Below are 22,537 nucleotides of genomic sequence, written 5' to 3'. Positions count from 1 at the left end.
ACGCGTGGCCAGGATAAAATGTCTCTGTTCTAATAAAATGCAAACGTTATTTTTCTCCTTTATTTTAATGATCTGCTGTAAATGCCAGAGGTACCTCTGCAAAATGAAAGACTCATTTTTATTGCTGCTCTGCAAAATGAGGTGACGCATAACTCAACCAGATCATTTTCCGAGGTGCTGAGTAAGCATTTTTCTTGCTCTTCGGATTAATTGTGCATTTGTTACTTCGATTTAAGCCGCCAGCTATATTTAGGAGATACACCTTTTAAGGCTGGAGTCAGTGGTGCTGATGAACGTGGTAATGGACGTGGCATTTGCTGTTTATAGCCTTAACAAGACAGTGATCATTTAATATGCCGATATGTAGAGATTGATGTGGTGGAAATTCTAGGAATGAAATATCAATTTCTTGAGAATTAATGCAAGAAGGAATGCTGCCATGATGCTAAGCGTGCTGCCTAAAGTTATCTTTGGTGAGAGTGTGGAAACACAGTTCAGCATTGGGTGGTACTGCGGAGGATTCACGATCAGAACTCAAAATTCAAAACAGCACTGCTTGTTGGTAGAATGTCTGATTATCCAGTAAAGATTCCTATTCCTAAGTTTAACATCTGTTTGAACCTGCATAAACTAGTTAATCTCTATGTACCTACTTTTTCTCCTATGACAGATGAAGATTACAATACTGCCTACCAAAGAGAGTTACAAGGGATAAATGATACTATAGACTGACACGGACACTGGCCCGCAGTGTCCACGTCATTACGGATGAAATGAGACATTCACATGGACTACTGAGTCCAGTGGAGGAAAAGGGACAGCGTGGCTTTCTCTCAAGGGGAGCAAAAGCCTTGGACCTTGCAGTGACTGGCCTTTATTGGATTTCTCAGCACATTACTTGATGGTCCTCATTTACTAGGCACAGGTTAGATTTAGGTGGTTACCTTACACAGAAAACAAAGGAGCCCATGCCACCAATCACATCACAGGAGAGGGATATTTGCAAATGAAAAGGGGAAAGTGGTTGAACCGGTTATACTCATCCTTGAAAGGTTTAGCATGGATTTTAGGAAGTTACTTTGCAGTAAATGTCCTCAATTCAGGGTGAGGGAGTTTTTTTAGCAAGAGCAAGACTCAAAGTGGCCTAGGTACATTGCAGGCCTGATTCCCCATGGGAGAACCTATCCGTGGGTGTGGGTCCTGTGCATCTCCTAGTGGGAGCTGGGCCCATGCCACGCAGAACGGTCACCTACAATAGACATAATGAGATGAAAAATAACTAGGTATAACACTGAAGTTGGAGGTCAAAGGACACATTTTGGAATTGGTTTGTGGCACCTGACAGGCGGTCCTTGGGGATTAGATATTGGGGGTGAGTGAAAGGCAGGGCTTACGGGTGATCCGGGAACGTGGGCTGTAGCAATAGGGATGCGGGTGGTGTGATTTATGAAGGTGGGAAGAGTTGAAGAGCAGGGATTGGGTGAAAATCACAGGCTTTCACCTGGTATATGTTGAATTTGAAATATCTATTACACATGCAGACTAAAATGTCAAGTAGCTCATTAGATAAACAAATGTGGGCCCGAATGGGGGAAATGTCATTGATAAAGAGTCACTCATTTCCCCATCATTGGCTTCGTGATAATACTTCATTCGGCAGCACTGGACACAACGTCCCTGAGAGAGAATGAGGAGAGAGGGGATCATTAACACTTCCCCAAATTAGGGGATTGGCTGCGGTGGAGGAGGAGCCAGAACAGAGATCAGAGAGACGCAGGCACTGAGAAGGATTGCACTGGAGTAACTCACGGGAAAGCAGGAGAAAAGCGTTTAAACAAACTGAGCGCGTGGTCTTCGGTGTCTGAGCTGAGAGCTGGAGAAACTTGACAGAGAAGCGACCCTGGACCCACGGCAGGGAGGCCTCGGCGGCTTAGCCCGGGGCTGTCTCAGTGAGACGCAAGGCTCAGTTTCTCTTAGAGCCTTCCAGAGAAGTGAGAAGTGAGGGAGGGGCAGCTGCTCGGGCCACTTATTTCAAGAAGTTTTGCTGTAAAATTGAGCCAAGATGGGGAGCAGCTCTGACCTGAAACCATGACATGTGTTGGCCCGCACCTGTGTGCCCACGTGGGGCTCGGGGAGCCCGAATATGCGGCGCTGAGAGATCCCTGCGCGGAGCGATAGGGTTTGGCCTTTCACAGAACCCGAGACCACCCTAACAAAGGGGAAGGAATGAGTGCAGATGTGAGTAGGCTGGACAAGCGGGGGTACTAGGACTAACTCTTCAAACACGTGCGCACTCCAGGTGTGAGCTCTCTCCCTCCGGCCTGTGTAAATGAAGCAGCAAAAGATCAAGGGGAGCGCAGTGAGAATGGGAATCGTTAATCTTTTAATAAATAGCAAAACAGATGCCACTGACTGCAGCTTGAAGCTCCCCAAAGCACTTGAATAACTAGATTCTGTCTGTGTGACAGCTAAAATTTACTTTCCTCGTGCGATGACTAAAGTTTTTATTATTACAATGTACTCTTCGTGGCATCTGGGAGGCTAATTCCATTTCCTAGTGATGGAAATTTTCTTTCAGGAATTTATTTTAATTTTTTTTTCTTCAGCGATTAAGAAACTAAAATGGGGAAGTCACACCAATTCTGATATGACAGTAATAATAAATCTTCAGGGTTGTTTTCAAGAAAAGTATGTAAATGGCCTCCCCTCCTATTCTGTCGTATTTTAGCAAGTTTTGCCCGATCCTTCTGACTGGCTGCCTTATGAGAGGCTTTGGGTAAGCAATCAGAGGCTCTTCCTCTCTGTGAGTTCTACCTGAAATGTCTGTTAGGCATTCGAAACAAAATATTCGTGCCACCATCACTGCTTTCCTTCTCCCTACAACCTTCACCGGCCTCGCGACGCTGGTTTTTGCGTCTTTTTTCTTAGAATATACATCTAGTGTTACTCAGATGACCTTGTATCATCTTCAGTGACTCTATCACACCACTCTTTATCACTCCGTTGTGATCAGCCTGCTCATCAAAATTATATTACCAGCCCTGGCTGGCGTAGCTCAGTGGATTGAGTGCAGGCTGTGAACCGAAGTGTTGCCAGTTCGATTCCCAGTCAGGGCACATGCCTGGGTTGCGGACCAGGTCCCCAGTGGGGGCCACGTGAGAGGCAACCACACATTGATATTTCTCTCCCTCTCTTTCTCCCTCTCTAAAATTAAATAAATAAAATTAAAAAATTATACTACCCATAAGCACCTCTAACTTTGTTCAAATTAAAGTGACAACTTTCAGCACAAATACGGGCTTTCACTGGGTGAGATGAGAGACATACAGCTGCATCCTGCTCCTGCTCCCCGGGAAGCTGCTGTGAAACACAATCCACTATAAATAAATAAATAAAACACCCTTTTAATAACATACATATTTTTTGTGAGGCTACACGGCCCAGAGACAAAATAGAAGGTGAAGTAGGTTGAGGTTCTGCTATCATTTATGCAGGAGGGACAAAAATGTCGCCACTGCCCAGGCCTGTTATAAGGAAATAAATAAGATTCTACACAGCCGATAAGTGCTAAGAGTTGTCACTGCTTTAAGATTTTACCATTAGACAAAATGAGGTTTTGTCTTGCTCTCGGTAATAAAATAGGATGACGTGCAAAGGGCAGATAGAAAGCACAGGGGGCAGTCAGTTCTGCCGCCAGAAACCAGGGCTTTCCGGAGGAGGGAAGGGTCCGGTGGTTCCTTAAGAACACTCTGTTTTGACAAAACAAACCAATGGAGAGGAGGGTGTCGTTAAAAGGGGATGAAAAGTGGGGTTCCATGTACTGAAAGGTTCCATTGCATGACGAGTTGAAGAAAGTTTGAGTATAGTATCGACGAACTCTGGCAAGGAGGGCTTGGGGGACGGCAGAGGGAAACACCCCAAAGAAGCAAGAGGGGCACGTGATGACTCAATCGGCGGTGCCTTACTCCTGTGTTTGGTCTTGATCGTCCAAGCAAGAGAGAGGTTGAGAAGGGTGTTAAATGCCTTTTCATATCTTCAAATATACATTTAAAAAAATAGTTTGTGTGATGTCAAATCAAATGAATAGGATAACAGAGAACCTATATACAGAGAAATGTGTTCATTGGATATTATAATATTCCCATGTCTCCAAAATAGGCAACAACGTCCTGAATGGGTGAAGGTAAGGTGAGTGGAGAAGGGGTGGATTTGGGTGTCTTTCCCCGGTGTAGTGAAGTGGACTCCCAGGGACTTGCTGACCGATGGCATATAGAGAGGGTGAGACGGGTGTTGGACTGGTACCTTTTCGGGACTGATGTCATAGGGAGCGTCTGCTGTTCTTGGGGCCTGGGACCACATGGGGGGGAGCCCTGTTCCGAGGTGAAGAAAAGAAGCCACACTGCTACTTGTAAATTACGAGGTATTCGTGGTGTGTTCCGGGAGCTACTTCATTAAACAGTCCGAAGTACAGCCAGACTGGAGTGACACCGTCTGGGACAGCTGTCAAACAGAGCTGGTGTTAAGGCGGGTGTGTATCCACACCCATCTGTGAAAGCCTTCATGGTGCAAACGGAAACCGTTCTCTGTAGAAGCCAGGCACTATCGTGCCAAACTTAGGGTGGCAGCCAGAATACCCCACAAGTGTTTCCATTCCGGATGTACTCAGAGTTACAAATAAAAACAAGTGACAGTTGAATGAAAAGAAAAACAGCTAATTCAAGAAATAATAACATTTTAGGAAGAGTGCTATTTCGATGAGGAACTGTCAGTAGAATAATGGTTAAAATACTGAACAAGTTTATAAAATGTATAGTGATCAGCAAGAGCCTTTAAATACACTCCAAAATGAAAACGTAATAGTTCTAAAGAGCTCATTGTTCCTTTTCCCAAAAAGCAAATTACGGAAAATACGGACACTCGCAGAGGGTTTGAAGAAGAGCGAGCCGTGGAGGGTGTGTGGCCTGCTCCTCCCTCCCTGGGACCCCCCCTCCCTGCGGGAGGCGGACGGAGCAGGTGGTGCGGAGAATGCCAGCCCAGGGGTCAGGTGGCGTGAAATTTGTTTAAGGCCTGGACAACCAGCCACCAAGTCAAAACAAAAAAGGGCAATTGAAATTGTCCTTGATATTTATATCCTCAAAAATCAAAAGCTGAACCACCACTTCTTATGGCCTTTTTTCCATTCAGAGAAGTAGGAACCCTATTTCTCGGAAGTGAACAGTGGTGGAGCTGTAAATTGCTCACAGTTCCTTCTGACAGCCAGGTAAATAAAGGAAGATCTCTCTACAAGAAAGGCTGGCATATTTTAAATCTTTGTTTTCTCTGGGGTAGTTAATGGTCACTCTAAATATTCAATTTCCAGAATAGAGGAGTGGAGGTAGGAGGTAAAGTTCTTCGTTTTCAAGAGAGCTCGAAGAAATAGACTAGTATGACTTTTCCAAATTGTTCCATTGGTTAATGTTTAAATACTTCAAAGTTATGATTAGTTGGTTATTTTGATATGCCCTAAAATATACTATAATGCGCCAAAGCAATAAATGAAAATAATCAATCAAATGAGTGAAGTGCTTTCAGTCTAAATAAGGGACTTCGGAAAAAGAAGCTAATGACACAGTTATTTCTCTGCCGACCTTAACTTTGTGCTATACTCTGTCTGGAATATGCATATTGTAAAACTTATGAGTATTAATGGTCTCATTTAGACATTTGATATGTTTACTGTGAAAGAACTTGCTGCATAAATCAATTCTTATATAAAACTGCTGTGAAATGGTATAGACTTTTTTTACTTCTCGATAGAAAAAAATTTGAAATTCAAATCACTAGCTGCTGAAGTTATTAAAAATGTATTAAGTTGGAAAGTTTAGCTGTATATAATTGTCATAACAGATATTCAAAACAAATTTATCCACAGTGAAAACTGAAATACAGCAATTTACATACAATGAGTTAATAAATTTTTCTTAATTTTCTCAGCAGGTGAAGAAGAGATAGTTTTTAGAAATTTTAATAAAATAAATGAGTGCTGTCAGTAGGGAGGAAAATATAAATAAGTCCCCTAGAAGGATGAATGAAGGTAAAACTACCAGTGAAGAATTTAAGCAGGTAAATTTTCCAGGGCAGAAATGATGGGAGCCTGAAAAACTGATGCCTACATTGGGGCCGATCTTATTTCTAAATTCCCTGCAACCTGACATTGAAAATGCCATTTTATTCCATCTTCTTTTCTCCTATTTGGAATTGTCAGTATTGATCTTTATGTAAAGCAAATGTCTGAGAAAATTGGGGAAAGGATTAGGACATCCTTATGAAAAATAGCCCCCTGCAAATACAGCATACCCTCAAAGATAGAAGCAAAATCATCGATGAGTGTGGAATAGCACATGTGTACAATGTGCCATGTGGAAGATTTTCATTTTTATTCCAATGGCTGTGTGCTTGGATAACTACACATTCGGTGTGACATGAAGGGTGTTCAAAGGCTTGGTGGCTCTTCAAATACCTGCTGCAAGTTCCCAGAGTGATAATCATTTATTCAGATTAAAGCATCTTATCCATCCATCCATCCGTAATTTCTTATCTTGAAGAGGTCTCGGTCATTTGAATATAAGCTTCCATTAACACGTTCATTGTTTCCTGGGAAGATCACACACTAGTCCATGATTGGTTGTTTTACTCATATTATCTGGTCACATGCTAGGCCCTCCGGGAAGACTGATGGAGGTGGAACAGGGAAAGGGGGTCTCCTGCAGGAAGTGAAGGAGGAGGGAAATGCCCAAGGTGCGGTGCCTGTCTGTGTAGGGTCTCTGGTGGAGGTGAGGGTGGTGCTGTGAATGGGTAGCTCCAAAACTGGGGTGGGGGACAGAGCAGGAGTGAGCAGAAGCTAAGATTTTCAGGGGGAGGGGATCTGCAAAGCTGTGATCTCAGAATCAGAGGAGACTCCCAGAGGGAAACTTGATCTTGGTAATACTCGAATCAAGGCTAGTTAGAATTTTACAACATCTAAGACACCTCAGAAGGATCACCCTGTGCTGCTTAAGGCTGCCACAGAGCATAGATCGCCCAGCAATCAGGACTTTTATTTGTAACCTCCTGTTCCACGGCACGTACCTGTTCACCGAATAAGGAGTCAGACTTGGAAAATACCTGGGAGATTGGTCTGGGCTTGACCTGGAGGGTATAGGCGTATGATTTATGTTGGCAACATTATTCTTTATTCGACTTTTGGAAACTATCCATCTGTGTGTGTGTGAGGCAATTGTCCACAATGGCCCTACATCAGAAAAAAATGTGGTATGACTTCAACAGTATCTTTCTCTCGTTTTCCCACTGTAAACTGCGAATAGTATCTTAGCTCACAGAGTGAGATGATAATTTCGTGTTAGGTGGTAGGTAAAGTGTAAAGCGACTGTGGTTGTACAAGTCGCTACTGCTGCCTATTTTGCATCTTTGAAACCAGGGAAATAATTAACACTGAGTTTAGAAAAGTTTTGAAACCAATTTGCATAATAAAGTAACTTGTAATATCAAACAAGTCATTTTACATGGCAAATCAAATAGTAATTTGGGAAGGAATATTTAACTGCCCAATGCTGTTATGACATTATTTCCGTTATTTCTGAAGCTTTTTTACATTTATTTAAAGGGTTGACACCCAATGCTCTTAATTATTATCTCAGAATATCATCAATGAATTTTTGATTTTAAAAAAACTCTTTTTTTTACCCATTAACAAAGTCTATCTAATTGTACAATCTCTAATGAATGGGATAGGAGAAATGCTTGTTTTATAATTATCTTTCTGACGTTAATGGAAGGTTATGTATTATACTTCAAGTATTGAATGCATGCTTATTTACAACATACAACTTGAAAATTATTTCAGTTAGAATTTATTCATGAATTAATACTTTTGCTTCACTATAAATATCTATTTAGCAACTTTTATAAATAACAATGCTATTATATTTAGTTCGAATGTATATAATTTAAATTTGTAATGCTTTTCTGCATCTAATATTTCTATAAAAACAGTTAAAATTTGAATCAACCATTAGCAAGCCTAGGTTACAAATTAATAGCAGCCACTTAAACTCGTTTTATTGAATAGAGAATAGGTTTTTAATTTAGGGAACGATGCATTTTGAGATTCAATGAAATTACTTCTTTGGATGATAACTGTTGTATTTGTTCTACTAAGAATTATTTCAGACCTAATTTGACCTCCTGAAGAAATGGTTAAAACCTGCTATACAATAATCAGGGAAATAAGGTGTGTGTGTTTTTTTTCTTTCATTTATTTGGAAACAAAAAGAGGAAAAGAGAGGGTTAACGTGTTTGTATAAAAATGCAACAATATTTGTTGAGTTTTCTTTTTCTAAATCTGTGAATCTAGTTCATCCTATTTACACATTCAGTGTACTATAAAATTAAATTTTAACCTAATTCTCAGTAGCCTAGATCTCCCTTTTAATCCTTTAATGCTTTCCTAAAATATTTGCCTTGGTATAGAGACATTTGTCTTCCCACGCTCAGGGCTGCCAACATTCCCCTAGCCGTAGAAATGGGCCAGACATCCATCTTCCTGCCTTTCATTCCATCTCCGTCTTGCACGCACACTAACGTCAGAACCATCGTTACCCCCAAAGGTTGGATCTTTTATGCAGTTGGGTCACTCACGGTCCTTGGAGTACTTTTACCATTTTCTGTTGTTGAATAGCACACGACCACAAACTCAGAGGCTCAGAAACACTGACTTCCCAGCCTGCAGTTGCGCAGGTTGAATGACGGAGCTCGTCCACCCTCTGCGGAGGGTTTCCCAAGCCTGGAGTCACGGTGTGTGTCGGACCCAGTCGTTATGGGTGGCTCTGGGGAAAACCCTGCTCCTAGCTCCGGCTGCGGCTGGCCCACTCAGCCCCGCTGCGTTCCTGCTGGCTGTCAAGAGGTGCTGCTGTCCATCCATCCGGGGCACATCTGGTTGCCTCCCTCTCTGTGACAACGACAGCACACCAAAGCCTTCCCTAGTTTTGCATCTCCGACTTTCCCTGGCGTGACCAACTGGAGAAAACTGCTCTGGTTTTAAGAAGCTCTCGTGACCACAGCGGGTGCACCTAGAGAATCTCTGTGTTGTGATCTAACCCCAGCGGCGTGCTATTTATGGTTTTGTTTTATCTCTCATTTGGGAAGGAAATTTTTAGGCTGGCGAAAGTGCGAGAGCCACTCTTCCATCATTATAGTAATCAAAACAGTATGAAAATGGCCTAGAAACAGCAACATTTCCCAGTGGAACTGAACAAAGAGCCCAGAAATAAACCCCAGCATACATGGTCAGCTAGTCCTCATGGAGAGCTTCAGAAATGCAATGGAGAAAAAAGCCGAATCTACAATAAATGTTGTTGGAAAAACTGAATATGCACACGCAAAACAAGCATGAAATCAAACCCTTCGCTTACGACACACAGAGGAAACAACTCCTGAAGAATTAAAAGCTTATCTGTAGGCCAGAAACCGTAAAACTCTTAGAAGAAGACGGAGAAAAAGCTCCTGGACATGGGTCAGGGCAATGATCGCTTCGGGTAGGACTCCAGAAGTTGAGGCGACAAAAGCAAAAATAAGTGGGACTAAAGTCATTGTATTATCATTATGCATGCACCCAAATAAGTAAATAAGCAAGGAATAAATATATATACCAATTTTATTACATTTCACTTCAGAATGACATTGATGAATCGATCAAAATGATTAATTTCATGAAATCCAAATCCTTAAGTACATCTTTTTTAATATTCTGCCTGAAAAAACATGGCAGGGACACACAAAACCCTCGGCCACATCTGATATGCAGTGTTAGCTCTTGGAGGAACACTGCGTGATTTTCAAAGTTACATGCAAAATAGCTAATCTGTTCTTCGAAGAACAGCTGTTTCCGTAAGAGGGTGCTTGACAAACTATGGTCATTCAGATTTAGGGGTTTGTCAGACATTGTCTCAAAAGTGAACTAAGTGAGGGAGAAAACTGACTGTATTTATGAACAATGCTAAAGTGTAAGTTTTCAAGTGAAAATTAAAATATGGGAATCTCATATCTGCATTCTCAAGCTTGACAACTTCTTAATACCTACAGATTTTTCTGTGGAAATCAAGGGTCATATGAATGTATATTTTACATCAACAATGAAATATGTCCACATTTGTAGGAGCTTTATAATTCAGTGAACCAGAATTACCCCAGCAATCAGTCAAAGTTGAAAATAGACCATCCGATTTTAACGCAACGGAGTGTAAAAAGGTGTATCACGTGATGTCGGACTCTCCATGGCAACGACCTTTAAGAAAACATTTGCCAATTTTGGAGACAGAATCAAAGAATACCCACATTTAACTGAAACTGCTCTTAAATCATTCTTGCCTTTTACAACGTCATGTCTGTATGAAGCTTTATTTTCTGTGTATACTTAAAACAATACATTATAACAAGTTGAATTCAGAAGAAGATATGAGTATTAAGCAGTCTTCTATTAAGCAAGACATTAAGAGTTTTGCAAAAATGTAAGGATATTTGCCATTCTTCACCTATTTCGGGGATTTTTTAAAAGATTTTATTTATTTATTTTTAGAGAGATGGGGAAGGGAGGGAGGAAGAGAGGGAGAGAAACATCAATGTGTGGTTGCCTCGAGCACACCCCATAGTGGGGATATGGCCTGCAACCCAGGCATGTGCCCTGACTGGGAATCAAACTGCCATGTTTTGGTTCGCAGGCCTGAGCTCAATCCACTGAGCTACGCCAGCCAGGGCTATTTGGGGGATTTTTATTTTAAATGTTTTGTATGGTATCATAAAATGACTTTATTAAAATTTAAACATATAACTAAATAAATATTGAATGACATAAGTTCAAACATTTCTTATGACCACTAACCTATATAACCCACATCAACAAAGCGGAGCAGGACAGTAAGATTTGGGAGTTGTCCATGTGTACGTTATTCTCGTGCTCCAGAGTCCGGGGACGTGTCCGTGCACTGGTTGCGGAGATAAAGCACGCCTCATCTTGCTTCACTTTACTGTGCTTCGCAGACAATGTGGTTTTTCACAAGTTGAAGGTTGTGGGAACAAACCACGTCTGGCAGCTCACTGGTGCCGTTGTTCCAGCAGCACTTGTTCAATTCATGTCTCTGTGTCACATTTTGCTAATTCTCAAGATATTTGGAGGTTCTCCATTATTGCTGTATTTGTTATGGTGCTCTGTGATCAGTGATCTTTGATGTCACTATTGTTATTTTGGGGGCGGGGCACCACAAACCGTGACAATGTACATGGTAACTTAATCCATAAATATTCTGTGTGTTTTTTCTGCTCCACTGACTGGCCATCCCCCCATGCCCCTCCTTCTCCTTGGGCCACCCTGTTCCCTGAGGAACAACAATATTGAAATTAAGCCAATGAATAACTCTACAATGGCTTTTAAGTGTTCAAGTTCAAGGAAGAGTCACATGTCTCTCATTTAAGCAAAAGCTAGAAATGATTAAGCTCAGGGAGGAAGGCATGTTGAAAGCCAAGAAGAGTCCTCTGAACCTCTTGAGCCAAACAGTGAGCCAAGTTGTGGATGCCAAGGGAAAGTTCTTGAAGGAAATTAAAAGTGCTCCTCCAGTGAACGTACAAATTATAAGAAAGCAAAACAGCTTTATATCTGATATGGAGAAAATGTTAGTCATCTGGCTATGAGCTCAAAGTGGCTACAACAGTCTCTTAAGCCAAAGGCTCACCCAGAGCCAGGCCCTAACTCGCTTTAATTCTATGAAGGCAGAGAGAGAGGGAGATGAGAGAGAGAGAGAAAGGAAAGGGAGGAGAGAGAGAGAGAGGAGACAGAGAGAGAGGGAGAGGAGAGAGAGGGAGAGGAGAGGGAGAGGAGAGAGAGAGCAAGAGAGAGAGAAAGGGAGAGAGAGAGACAGACAGAGACAGAGGGAGAGGGAGGGAGGGAGGAGAGAGAGAAAGGAGAGGGAGGAGAAATCCGAAGCTAGCAGAGGCCGGCTCACAAAGTCCAAGGAGAGAAGCAGTCTCTGTAGCCTACAGGGTAAGGCGGGCAGCGAGTGCCGAGCTGACAGCTGCAGCCAGTCACCTGGAAGATCCAGCTGTGTGAATTAATGGAGGCAGCTCCACTAAACCGCAGACGTTCCATGTGGACGGAGCAGCCTTCTACTGGAAGAAGATACTTTCTCGGCTAGAGAGGAGAAGTCAATGCCTGGCTTCAAAGCTTCGAAGGACAGGCTGACGCTTGCTAGGGGCTAATGCGGCTGGTGAGTTTCCGTTGAAGCCGGTGCTCATTTACCGTTCTGAAAATCCCAGGGCCCCTAAGAAGTATGCTAAATCTACTCTGTGCCCTATAAATTCAAGAACTAAGTCTGCATGACAGCACATCTGTTCACAACATGGTTTACTGAGTCATTTAAGTCCACTGTTGAGACCTTTATCCTGAAAGGAAAAAACAAGATTCCTTTCAAAATATTACTGCTCATTGACAATGCACCAGTTGCCCAAGAGCTCCGAAGGAGTTGCATGATGAGATGAATGTTGTTTTTACGTCTGATAACACCCACTTTGCAACCCAAGTGGTTTTGACGTTCAAGTTTTATTATTTAAGAATTGCATGTCGTTAGGCCTTAACTACTATAGATAGTGGTTCCTCTGATGGATTTGGGCAAAGAAAATTGAAAACCCTCTGGAAAGTATTCACCATCCTAGACGCATCATGAGACATTCATGGAAGAGGTCAATATGCCAATATCAACGGCATTTGGAAGAAGTGGATCCCAGCCCTCAGGGATGCCTGTGAGAGGCTCCAGGCTTCCGTGCAGGAAGTAATGGCAGATGTGGTGGAAAGAGCAAGAGAGCTAGAATTGGAAGTGGAGACGAAAGGTGCGACAGAATTACTGCAATTTCATGATAAAGCTAATGGTGAGGAATTGCTCCTAATGAATGAAGAAGGAAAATGGTTTCTTCAGACGGCATCTCCTCCTCGTGAAGATGGTTGAAATGACAACAAAGGATTTAGATCATTACATAAAGTTAGCTGATAAAACAAGAAGGAGGGCTTGAGAGGATTAATTCCAATTTTGAAAGAAGTTCAAGTATGGGTGAATAAAGTCAATCGATGCAGCAAACATCCTTTTTTTATTTTAAGAAATTGCTGCAGCCACCCCAGTCCCTAGCAACCCCCACCCTGATCAGCCAGCAGCCATCAACACGAAGGCAGGGCCCTCCGCCTGCAAAAGGAGTGTGACTCACGGAAGGCCCAGGCGATAGCATTTTTTAGCAATAAAGTATTTGAGTTAAAGTATGTGCATTGTTTTTAAGATATAATATTGCACACATAATAGTCTACAGTGTAGCATAAGCATAAATTCTACGTGCACTGGGAAAACAGAAAATTTGTGTGACTCACTTTGTGGAGATAGTTGCTGTATTCTGGTGACCCGGAGTGGAACAGGCACCCTTGCCAAGGTATGCCCGTATGGGTCTACTTCCCCATTGCTTCATAGCTGTTTTTAAGTCTATAATAGGGCTTATCACTGTTAGTTGTGAAGTCAGAGAAAAGGGTTATACGTTTCATCTTTGAACAATTTGACTTTAGCACCATGAGTTCTTTAGGGATTTCTCCTTGAAAAAATTTAAATCGCATCAGTTAGCAAACTCATCATCTAGGTTTGTTCATATATTGGTTTTAATTATATCGCTCATTAGACCTCAGTATTTTAAATTGTCAACTATGGTATTTCTTGAATTAGAACTAAACTACCTGAATCATTTTTGAGTTATTTCCCTCACTTAAATTCTGTTAATTTTATATTTATTTAAAGTAATTATTTTAATGTCTTTGTTAAACTTTAATTGATACTTAACAATGCACCTGGTCACCCAAGGCGACCATGTGAAAAATTAATATTTCAAAGTATAGATTCAATTATTAAGTAACACAATAATTGATTGATCTATTATCAAAATGCTATAGGATTTCCACAGTCTTAATAAATGTTGATAATGATTTTTATGTTATATTGACTGGATTTAGACTAATAACATTTTTATTTTAAAACAGACAAAAACATCATTTTTAGTGTGGTCTTCATCTATGAAAATGCAGTTTCCTTCCGGATGGTAAATCTGTAGCATCCCCAGAGTTAAAAGTGAGGATAGGACATTGAATATATTAGATGTTGACCTCCATTGTTAGGATTCAACATGTTTTTTTAAATGCACATTGAATTGGAGAGGAATAGTTCCAAAGATACACAGACTCCTTAGAAAAGCCCCTGGTCTGATTTTAAAACAGCTTATAATGTGGGGTAACACTTGAACTTCCTAACAAGGACGAGTGAGAGGAGCGAGTTTACACCCCTCAGGAGCGCCTCGCCTCCCTGACATCTCTCTAATGTCCCAGGGCACAGCCAGGTGCGCGCATCACACTAATGATCAGCCACAAAGAGCCTCGCGCTGCCCTGGAAACCGGTGTAACAGAGTCTGCCCCGGGAGCTTGTCTGCGGTTCTAAATGTAAATCTTGCAGAAGAGCAAACACCTTGTTTGAACTCTATCATCTGTCAGATCGCCCAAGGCACAAAAGTTTGAAAAGTTAGAGCTGGCTGTATTTTGGTAGGCTATCCATTAGTTTGTTTTCTTGGGTTTTGCTATGAGAAGACAAACAGAGGTAATCCATAATATCTGTCCTAATATTTTTTAATATTTATAAATAAAGGTACTTGAAAAAGCCCTTGAGCAGAATACATGTTTTTATATTCTTTTGCACAATGAGATTACGTATAATGTATCTTCCATAGCAGCTTATCAATTTATGCTCACCTGACATAAATTGCATGAACTCTTGAGCAACACAAGATCCTCATTGCTTTTAGACTCTACTTAATTTGGTAAGATCTTCTGTTTAGTTAAAGTTAATAATTCTTGAAAATATCATCTCTTTTTCAAATATAACTTCAATTTACTGTGTTAGCATAAAATTTGGCTTAAATGTCACTTGAGTCAATTATCAAATCATTTAAATATTCAAGAGTGTAACTACATTTGAGAACATACTTTAATGCACTTTGAATATAATATGTGAATCATCGTTCCAAAAAGCTTTCTCATCTTTCCCTCTAGGGTATTAATCCTTTGCTATTAGTGTCTAAATTGTCTTTCCTGGAAGAGAAGCTGAGTATTTTCAGATAAATAGGTGACAGGTAGATAGATAGGTAAGTACATAGATAGATAGATAGGAATTATATATAGTATATGCCTGTGAATATATGTAAGATTTGCATAAATATACATATGTATACATATGTATTTGCATATACATATATGTATATAAAAAGCACTCATCTTGCTTATCTTGATTTTGCTTGTTAATCTAATGAGATAATTACAAGTGGAGAGAAAAACAAATATGAGGAGAGGATACATTACAATGAACTCCCCGCAGTGTGAGAGGACTGTAAATTCACTGGGACAGAGGATGAAAGGGCTGCTCCAGAGAGCCCACACAGCAGCCCTAAGCAACGGGCTCCTTCTTTTCTCAGGCTGGAAGTCCAGGTCATTACAGATTTTAGAAGGAAAGGTGACAAACAACATCAAGTCCTTTAAAAAGTTGTATTTTACAGATATTATTTTACATGACACAGGGTACATTGTTTAGCCATGTATTGATTATGTTAAGTCTTTCTGTGCTACCATATTCTAATCAACATCGGAGGTATGATCTTCAATTTGGGAGGCCAAATTTTTTTTTTAAGTTTTTATTTGTCTGTTTTCAGAGAGAGGGGAAGGGAGGGAGAAGGAAAGGGAGATAAAAGAAGCATCAGTGTGAAAGAGAAACATTGATTGGTTGCCTCTCTTGAGCCCCCAGCCAGGGACAGAATCCATAACCCCGGCGGGTGCCCTGACTGTGAATGGAACAGGTGACTTCTACCTTTGCAGGGTGACTCCCAACCAACTGAGCCACACTGGTCAGGGCTGGAGAACCAAAATTTCTTGAAACACAAAATACATCTGTAATTTTGTATCCACTTCCACCACTAGTGGGTGGTTGATGGTGCTTTTAGGATGGCTTGGTGACCCATGAATGGAACTAAGTCCTTTCCCTTCATCGAAACCCCTTGTTGGCAGTCAAAGCCTGTGTCACACACGGAAAGCACCGCGGAGTGATTGGGAGAGTCAGACTGGCAACCTTGTCAGAGACGAAAGACATGCCCGCTCCTGCCCACTCTCGCCGCTCTCTCCCCCCTGAGGCTGGGGAGGACGGAGGAGCGCTTATCAGCACACAGTCCAGAGACTCGGGCTCGCTGAACACCGACCCTGCCTCACCACCTCACTACAAAAGGCCAATTTACAGCAAACTGTTTTTACCCAGGACATCATCTGTGACTGTCCATACAAAATTACTAGACATACCAAAAACAAAGAACACAATCTGAAGAGACAAAACAAGCCCCAGAACAAGCCATGGCAGGGATGTTGGCCTCACCAGGCCAGGAATTTCAAGCAACTATGATTAACGCGCTGAGGGCTCTCAGGGGTCCAGTAGACAGTGGATAAGAGTAGACGGCCCATGTAAGGAGACAGATGGAAATCCCAAGAAAGGACCAAAAAGAAAAAAAACATAAAAAACACTGTTTCAAAAATGAAGAATGCCTTTGGTAGACTTATTATTACACTGGACATGGTTGAAGAAAGAATCTATGAGCTTAAGGAGATCTCAGTAGGAACCACCAAAACAAAAAAGCAAAGAGAACAAAGACAAAAGCCAACAGTATATCCAAGGACTACGGGGCAGCTACAGAAGGTGTGACACGTGCATAATGGGAATTCCAGAAGGAGAAGAGAAAAGGTAACAGAAGAAATGTTTGAATAATAATGACTTACAGTTTCTTCTAAATTAATTTCAGGCAAAAATTACAGATTCAGGAAGCCCAATGAACATTAAGCAGAAAAAAAATGACAAAAAAATAACTATACTTAGGCATATCATTTTATAACTATAAAAAATCAAAGATAAAGAAAAAATCTTGAAAGAATGGGGGGATAGACACCTTATCTGTAGAGGAACAAAGAGCAAAGTTATATCCATTATCTGCTCAGAAATCACCCAAGCAAGAAGACAGTTGAAGGAACTATTTAATATCGTGCAAGAAAAAACCCTCCAACCTAGAATTCTGTACCCTGCAAAATTATCCCTCAATAGTGAAGCAAATTTAAGGCTCTATCAGATAAATAATACTGAGATAATTAGTTGCCAGGTGACCTGACTCACAAGAAATGTTAAAAGAACCTTCTTTATATAGAAGGAAAATAATGTAGGGTAAGCAGCCAGACCTATACAAACAAAGGGAAAAGCATCAGAAGAAGGCGTAAGTGAAGGTCAAGATGGACCCTGTGTGCATTTTTCTCGGGAGCACATCCATTGCTTATGTTCAATGACACTGAACTTTGCGAGTCATTTTGTCTGCCCACCAACAGGTGTCGGTTGCATCCCACCTCTCGTTGTACCAGCAGCAACTTGCATGATGGGTGGGAGGGAGGCGAGAAATGAAATCCAGTCAAAATTCAGTAGAAGTTGATTGGGAATCTTCCGTGCAGCACAAGTGCTGTTGTTTGCAGGAGATACAATTTTAATAAAAGCACAAAGCCCTTGCTCTCATAGAGCTATTCTTCTACGTAATCTTAAGACTGTTTCAAAATTCGGCTAACAATGACCACAACTGAGGGCGTAATGGAAGACATTTTGTCTTCTCCTGTACTGTTTTTGGCCACAGTTAATTAGAAAAGAGTACCAATATCCACTGGAAACTCGGGGTAAGGGAGGAATAACTGATCGTTTTGTTGAAGCACACTGGTATGCAGCCTACACTGTGCACTAAGTTAAAAAATATTTTTTCTTCCAAGGTAACCGAACTGCACAACATCAAAAATATAACCAGACTGCCTCGGGAGACAAAGAAGCATGCGGTGGCCATTATCTTTCATGATGAAACATCCAAGACATTTGCCTGTGAGTCAGGTAAGCAATGATAGCCCCGTCTGCAGCTGGAGGGGACCGCGCTGCTTCTGAGACAGGGGAGCAGATGAATTAAGATGCACTGCTGAAAGGATGGCTTATTGTGATGGGAATGCGCCCTAGAAGGCTTGATTCGGAAGCTCAACAGAGTGGGTTTTACAGACGTTTTTGGGGCTTGTGTATTATCTGTCAGTGTCTGGATTTTGCTCCCGGGTGGTCAGAGGACTGTTCGGGTTTCCGTTCAAGTTTGGAGAATTAAGGGAGCAGTGCCTGGGGGATGTCGTTACAGCAAGGTTATGAGGTGCATTCTGGTTCTCACTGGGTGCGGTACGGGCGTTTGGGACGGCAATAACGAAAGGGCCTGGAGGAAGGGTGGTGCGGGGCAGCCTGTCCAGCCCCTCCGGGACAGAACTTAGAGCAATCGGTTACTTTCATGGATTCTCAAGCTGCAAGTAAATATATGATTGGATTTGAGTAGCCCACTTCATAAAATATCGAGACACAGGGCAGCCTCTACTTGGAACTTGCAGAATCTTTCATTTTGCAGTTCCTGTGCTGTATAATGTATTACTGATTACGGTTTTTTAAAGATTTTACTTAATGAAACAGTGCATTCATTTTAGAATGGATGGAAGCAAAAAGCACTAAGGGTTTGAAAGATGGGAATCTAAAATAATAGCTAAGTGTTTAGGAAAAGAATTATTGAGTACTTAAAAAAAAAAAACCCTTCTGGATTTATAGTTAAAGTGTATGGAAGTCAATGCTACCAGGTTATATTATTCTAAAACCAGTAATGTCATTTTGCCTAAATAAAATTGCTCACACCTCCGCACCTACTCTTATCACATTGTATGCGGGAAGCGTATTTATACATTTTACGTTGACTGGTCGTAGAGCGTGCGATAAAAACTACCCGCAAACAATGTGTTATCTCAGTTTTACTAAACGATGAGAATTTATCGGAGTGTCCTTCTTTCCCTGAGTGCTTCATTCCTTCTGGTATACGTTTCACTTGTCATCCGACCTCATTTCATCATTTAAAGCCGACTGTTTGGAGTTGCACAGAAGGCTGTTGGTGCCTGGTGTTGCAACTCCCTGTTCTGTAACGGAACTCGCATCCTCGCCGGGACCGTGTTTTCACGCATCCAAATCCTCCTGCCTCCTTCTCCTCTGTCTTCAAACTGCCTACGACCGCACCACTGTTTTCTGAGCTCTGAAATAACGTCTCCCGTTAAAACCCATGGCATTCAGAAAACTGGTTTTCGAAAATAAACAGAGGATCATGTTCACTGTTGATGGTGTGCTTCAAGTGTCAATGTTCACAGCTGTTTTGCAGCTTGGAAACTGTGCCGAGCCATGTTGTGGAAACATAGGCCGTTCTGGACTCTATTGTTTGAGATAAGAAGGCCATATTGAAGTATATTCAGGCATAATTCAGAAATACAGTTCAGAGTTGTAACTCACAAGTCCGAAAGTTGAAACATCTTTAAAAATGTATTTATTTATTTATTTGTTTATTTACTTACTTATTTTCCCAGCCATGGTGGTTTCATGGCTCACGTAAGGTTTTTGAGAGACGAAGGACCCTTTGCTAACAGAATGAGCTGAATCCCCAAGGTCAGAATTCCTGGGGAGGGGGGCTAAAACTAGACCCAAATACAAAGGCAGAAGAATCTTTGTTTACATTATGGCTTATGTGAAAGCATTATTTGTTTTTTTAAACCATGTTTTATGTGATGACATAATAGCGTGCTTGAACCTAGTAATACATCATGTTTAAGAAACAATGGCACGACTTTTAAAAATGGTCTTCGTGGCACATGCCAGTGGGAGAAAAGAAGGTAGTTTCAAGGAACTTGGGTGCCTTTGCTTGCAAACAAGACTCGAACTATAAAGCAGTCAGGGATGTGAAAATCAAAACAAAAAGAAGATTCAAGCCAAGAGTGAACAGAGCTGTGACATTTATTTCTAACGCAAACACAGGTAAAAATGCAATTCTAGTAATGGCTCGTGGGAGTGTGAATTATTTCAATTATCTTTTCAAGAATACTGGCAACTGTCATGAAATAAATATGCATCCCCTTGACTTGTGAACCTTTTCAGAACATACCCATGTGGACCTGTGTGCCGGCACATGTGGATGTGGGTTTAAGCACATTTTGTGTGATGACGACAGAATGAGAAACCAGCGAATACCTATAAAGAAAACCATTGAGCCCTGGCTGGCATAGCCCAGTGGATTGAGCACGGGCTTCGAACCAAAGCATCACAGGTTCAATTCCCAGTCAGGGCACATGCCTGGGTTGCAGGCCATGGCCCCCAGCAACCGCACATTGATGTTTCTCTCTCCCTCTCTTCCCTCTCTAAATATAATAAAATCTTTTTTAAAAGTTTAAAAAATTTAAAAAAAGAAAAAAACAAAACTATTGAATAAGCTATGGTATATTCTTATCCTAAAATAATATACAATCACTAGGAAGCATTCTAATTAAACCAATTAACTTCATAGAAAACATTTCTAGGAAGTTCAGTTCTTCAGACAAAACAACTAGTAGAGAGGTATATACTGAATGAGCACATTTTGTAAAATAAATAATGGGAGAGAGTATTATGTGTGTGTTTAACAAGCATTACCAGGGTAAGGGAAGATGATAATGAGGTGGATGGAAAAGGAAGATGGGGTAAAAAAAAGACAAGCAAAACAGGAGAAGTAAGAAAATAGAATGAACAGGAGACAATACCCAGCATATAAATATAATTTACATGAAATTATGTATGTGGGAATGTGCACATGAATAGATCCAGATGTTTTAAGGTAGTCATCAGGAAAATGCTCATTAAAATTACAATGACATATCAGTGAGCACCTATCAGAATGGCTAAAATTAAAAAGAATAGTAACACCATCAAATGCTTGTGAGGTTTTGGAGAAACTGGATCATTCATACATTGCTGGTGGAAATGTAAAGTGGCATAACCATTCTGGAAAATGTATGGCAGCTTCTTGTAAAGTTAAACATGTAATTATCACAGAACCTAACAATTGCACTTTTGGACACTTTTCTCAGAAAAAAATGAAAGCATGTTCACATACCCCCCCCCCCCCACACACACACACCTGTACGAAAACACTCACCGCAGCTTTCTCCATAATGGTGCCAGGCTGGAGAGGACCCAGATGTGTTGCGACAAACTGGGGTTCACTCTTATCATGAAGAACTCCTCGGTCATAAAAGGAATAAACTATTGATCTATGCAGCGACCTGGATGAACCTCAAGTGAATTACGCCAATTGAAAAAAAAAAAGCCAACCCAAAAGATTATATACTTGGTAAATCAATCTATATCATCTCACAGATGAAATTTATCATCTGTGAGATGATAAACTTCAGAAATGGAGGGCTCATTAGTTGCTTAGGTTAGGAATGGAATTTGGGGTGGGGGGTCAGGGAGTATGAAGCCATAACAGGGTCACATGAATTTCTACTGAAACTGAGCAGTCATCTTGATTGTGATGGTGCATACACAGACCTACACAGGTGGTAAATTATACAGAATTTACACACACACACACACACAAATAAGTACAAGTAAAACTGCAAACATCTAAATAATATCAATATCCTGATTGTGATATTATACTATAATCTTGCAAGATATTGCCATTGGGGGAAAGTGGGAAAAATGTACACAGATCTCTCTATAATATTTCTTATAGCTACACATGAATCTGCATTTATCTCAAAAAATAAAAATTAGACCCTTTATCTGTAATGTCAACTATGATGTATTTTTAAGTTAAAAAACAGGGTAAGGAGAGAGTTACTTGGTATATTCTACTGCGGTAAAAAGAAATGGACACAACAGCAAGCAACAAAAATAATCCTGAACAGGCACCTGTGTAGCCTGTCTGTTTTATGAGCACCAAGATACGTGCACCAGTACGTACGTCCAGGTCCTGCGCCTGCTGCCATGGAGACCTCCTGTGAGCGTCTCCCAGCGTCTGCGCTGCCAGTGCAGACACCTCACCCGCCTCCTGTCCTTCCTGCCCCTCATCTTACTTGGTGCTTCTGCTCTACGCTCCCACAGCACACTGAACTTGGACTTCCCACTCCCCACTCAAAATCCCTCCACTCTCTCAGATTTGAAGCCGAATGCAGACATGACCATATTGTCTTTCTCACCCTGGAATTCCCAGCACTGTGGTGCTGATAAGAATTTGTTGGCTTGGTGAATCCATGAATGAGTAAAATTTACATTTAAGTTTTGTTATAATGCTATATTAATCATGCTCTTTTTACAAAGAGATAGTTTCTTTTTGAAAACAAATTCCCAAGACTAATTGGGCATCACCATGGGTAAAATTATTTAAATTGCCAAATAACAGATCGCTGTGTTTGTGATAGTGGGGGGCGGGGTGAGGGTGAATGAGCAATGCTGTGTGTGTGTGTGTGTGTGTGTGTGTGTGCAATGTGAGTGTGTTTGTGTATGTG

The 22,537-nt window shown here is 41.1% G+C and overlaps 1 protein-coding gene across 1 annotated transcript in view; it reads left to right on the top strand.

Annotated features, from left to right (window-relative positions):
* DOK6 (docking protein 6) overlaps positions 1-22,537 on the top strand; it is a 248,658-nt gene that overhangs the window by 73,822 nt on the left and 152,299 nt on the right. The window contains exon 3 of the mRNA XM_028524496.2: positions 17,933-18,047. Within this exon, the coding sequence (XP_028380297.1) occupies positions 17,933-18,047 (115 nt within the window). The remainder of the gene's footprint in view (positions 1-17,932; positions 18,048-22,537) is intronic.

The sequence above is a fragment of the Phyllostomus discolor genome, chromosome 9 (genome assembly GCF_004126475.2).
Source record: "Phyllostomus discolor isolate MPI-MPIP mPhyDis1 chromosome 9, mPhyDis1.pri.v3, whole genome shotgun sequence".
Lineage (NCBI taxonomy): Eukaryota > Metazoa > Chordata > Mammalia > Chiroptera > Phyllostomidae > Phyllostomus > Phyllostomus discolor.
The sequence above is the reverse complement of the archived record's forward strand: the minus strand, read 5'-3'. Positions and strand labels throughout refer to the sequence as shown.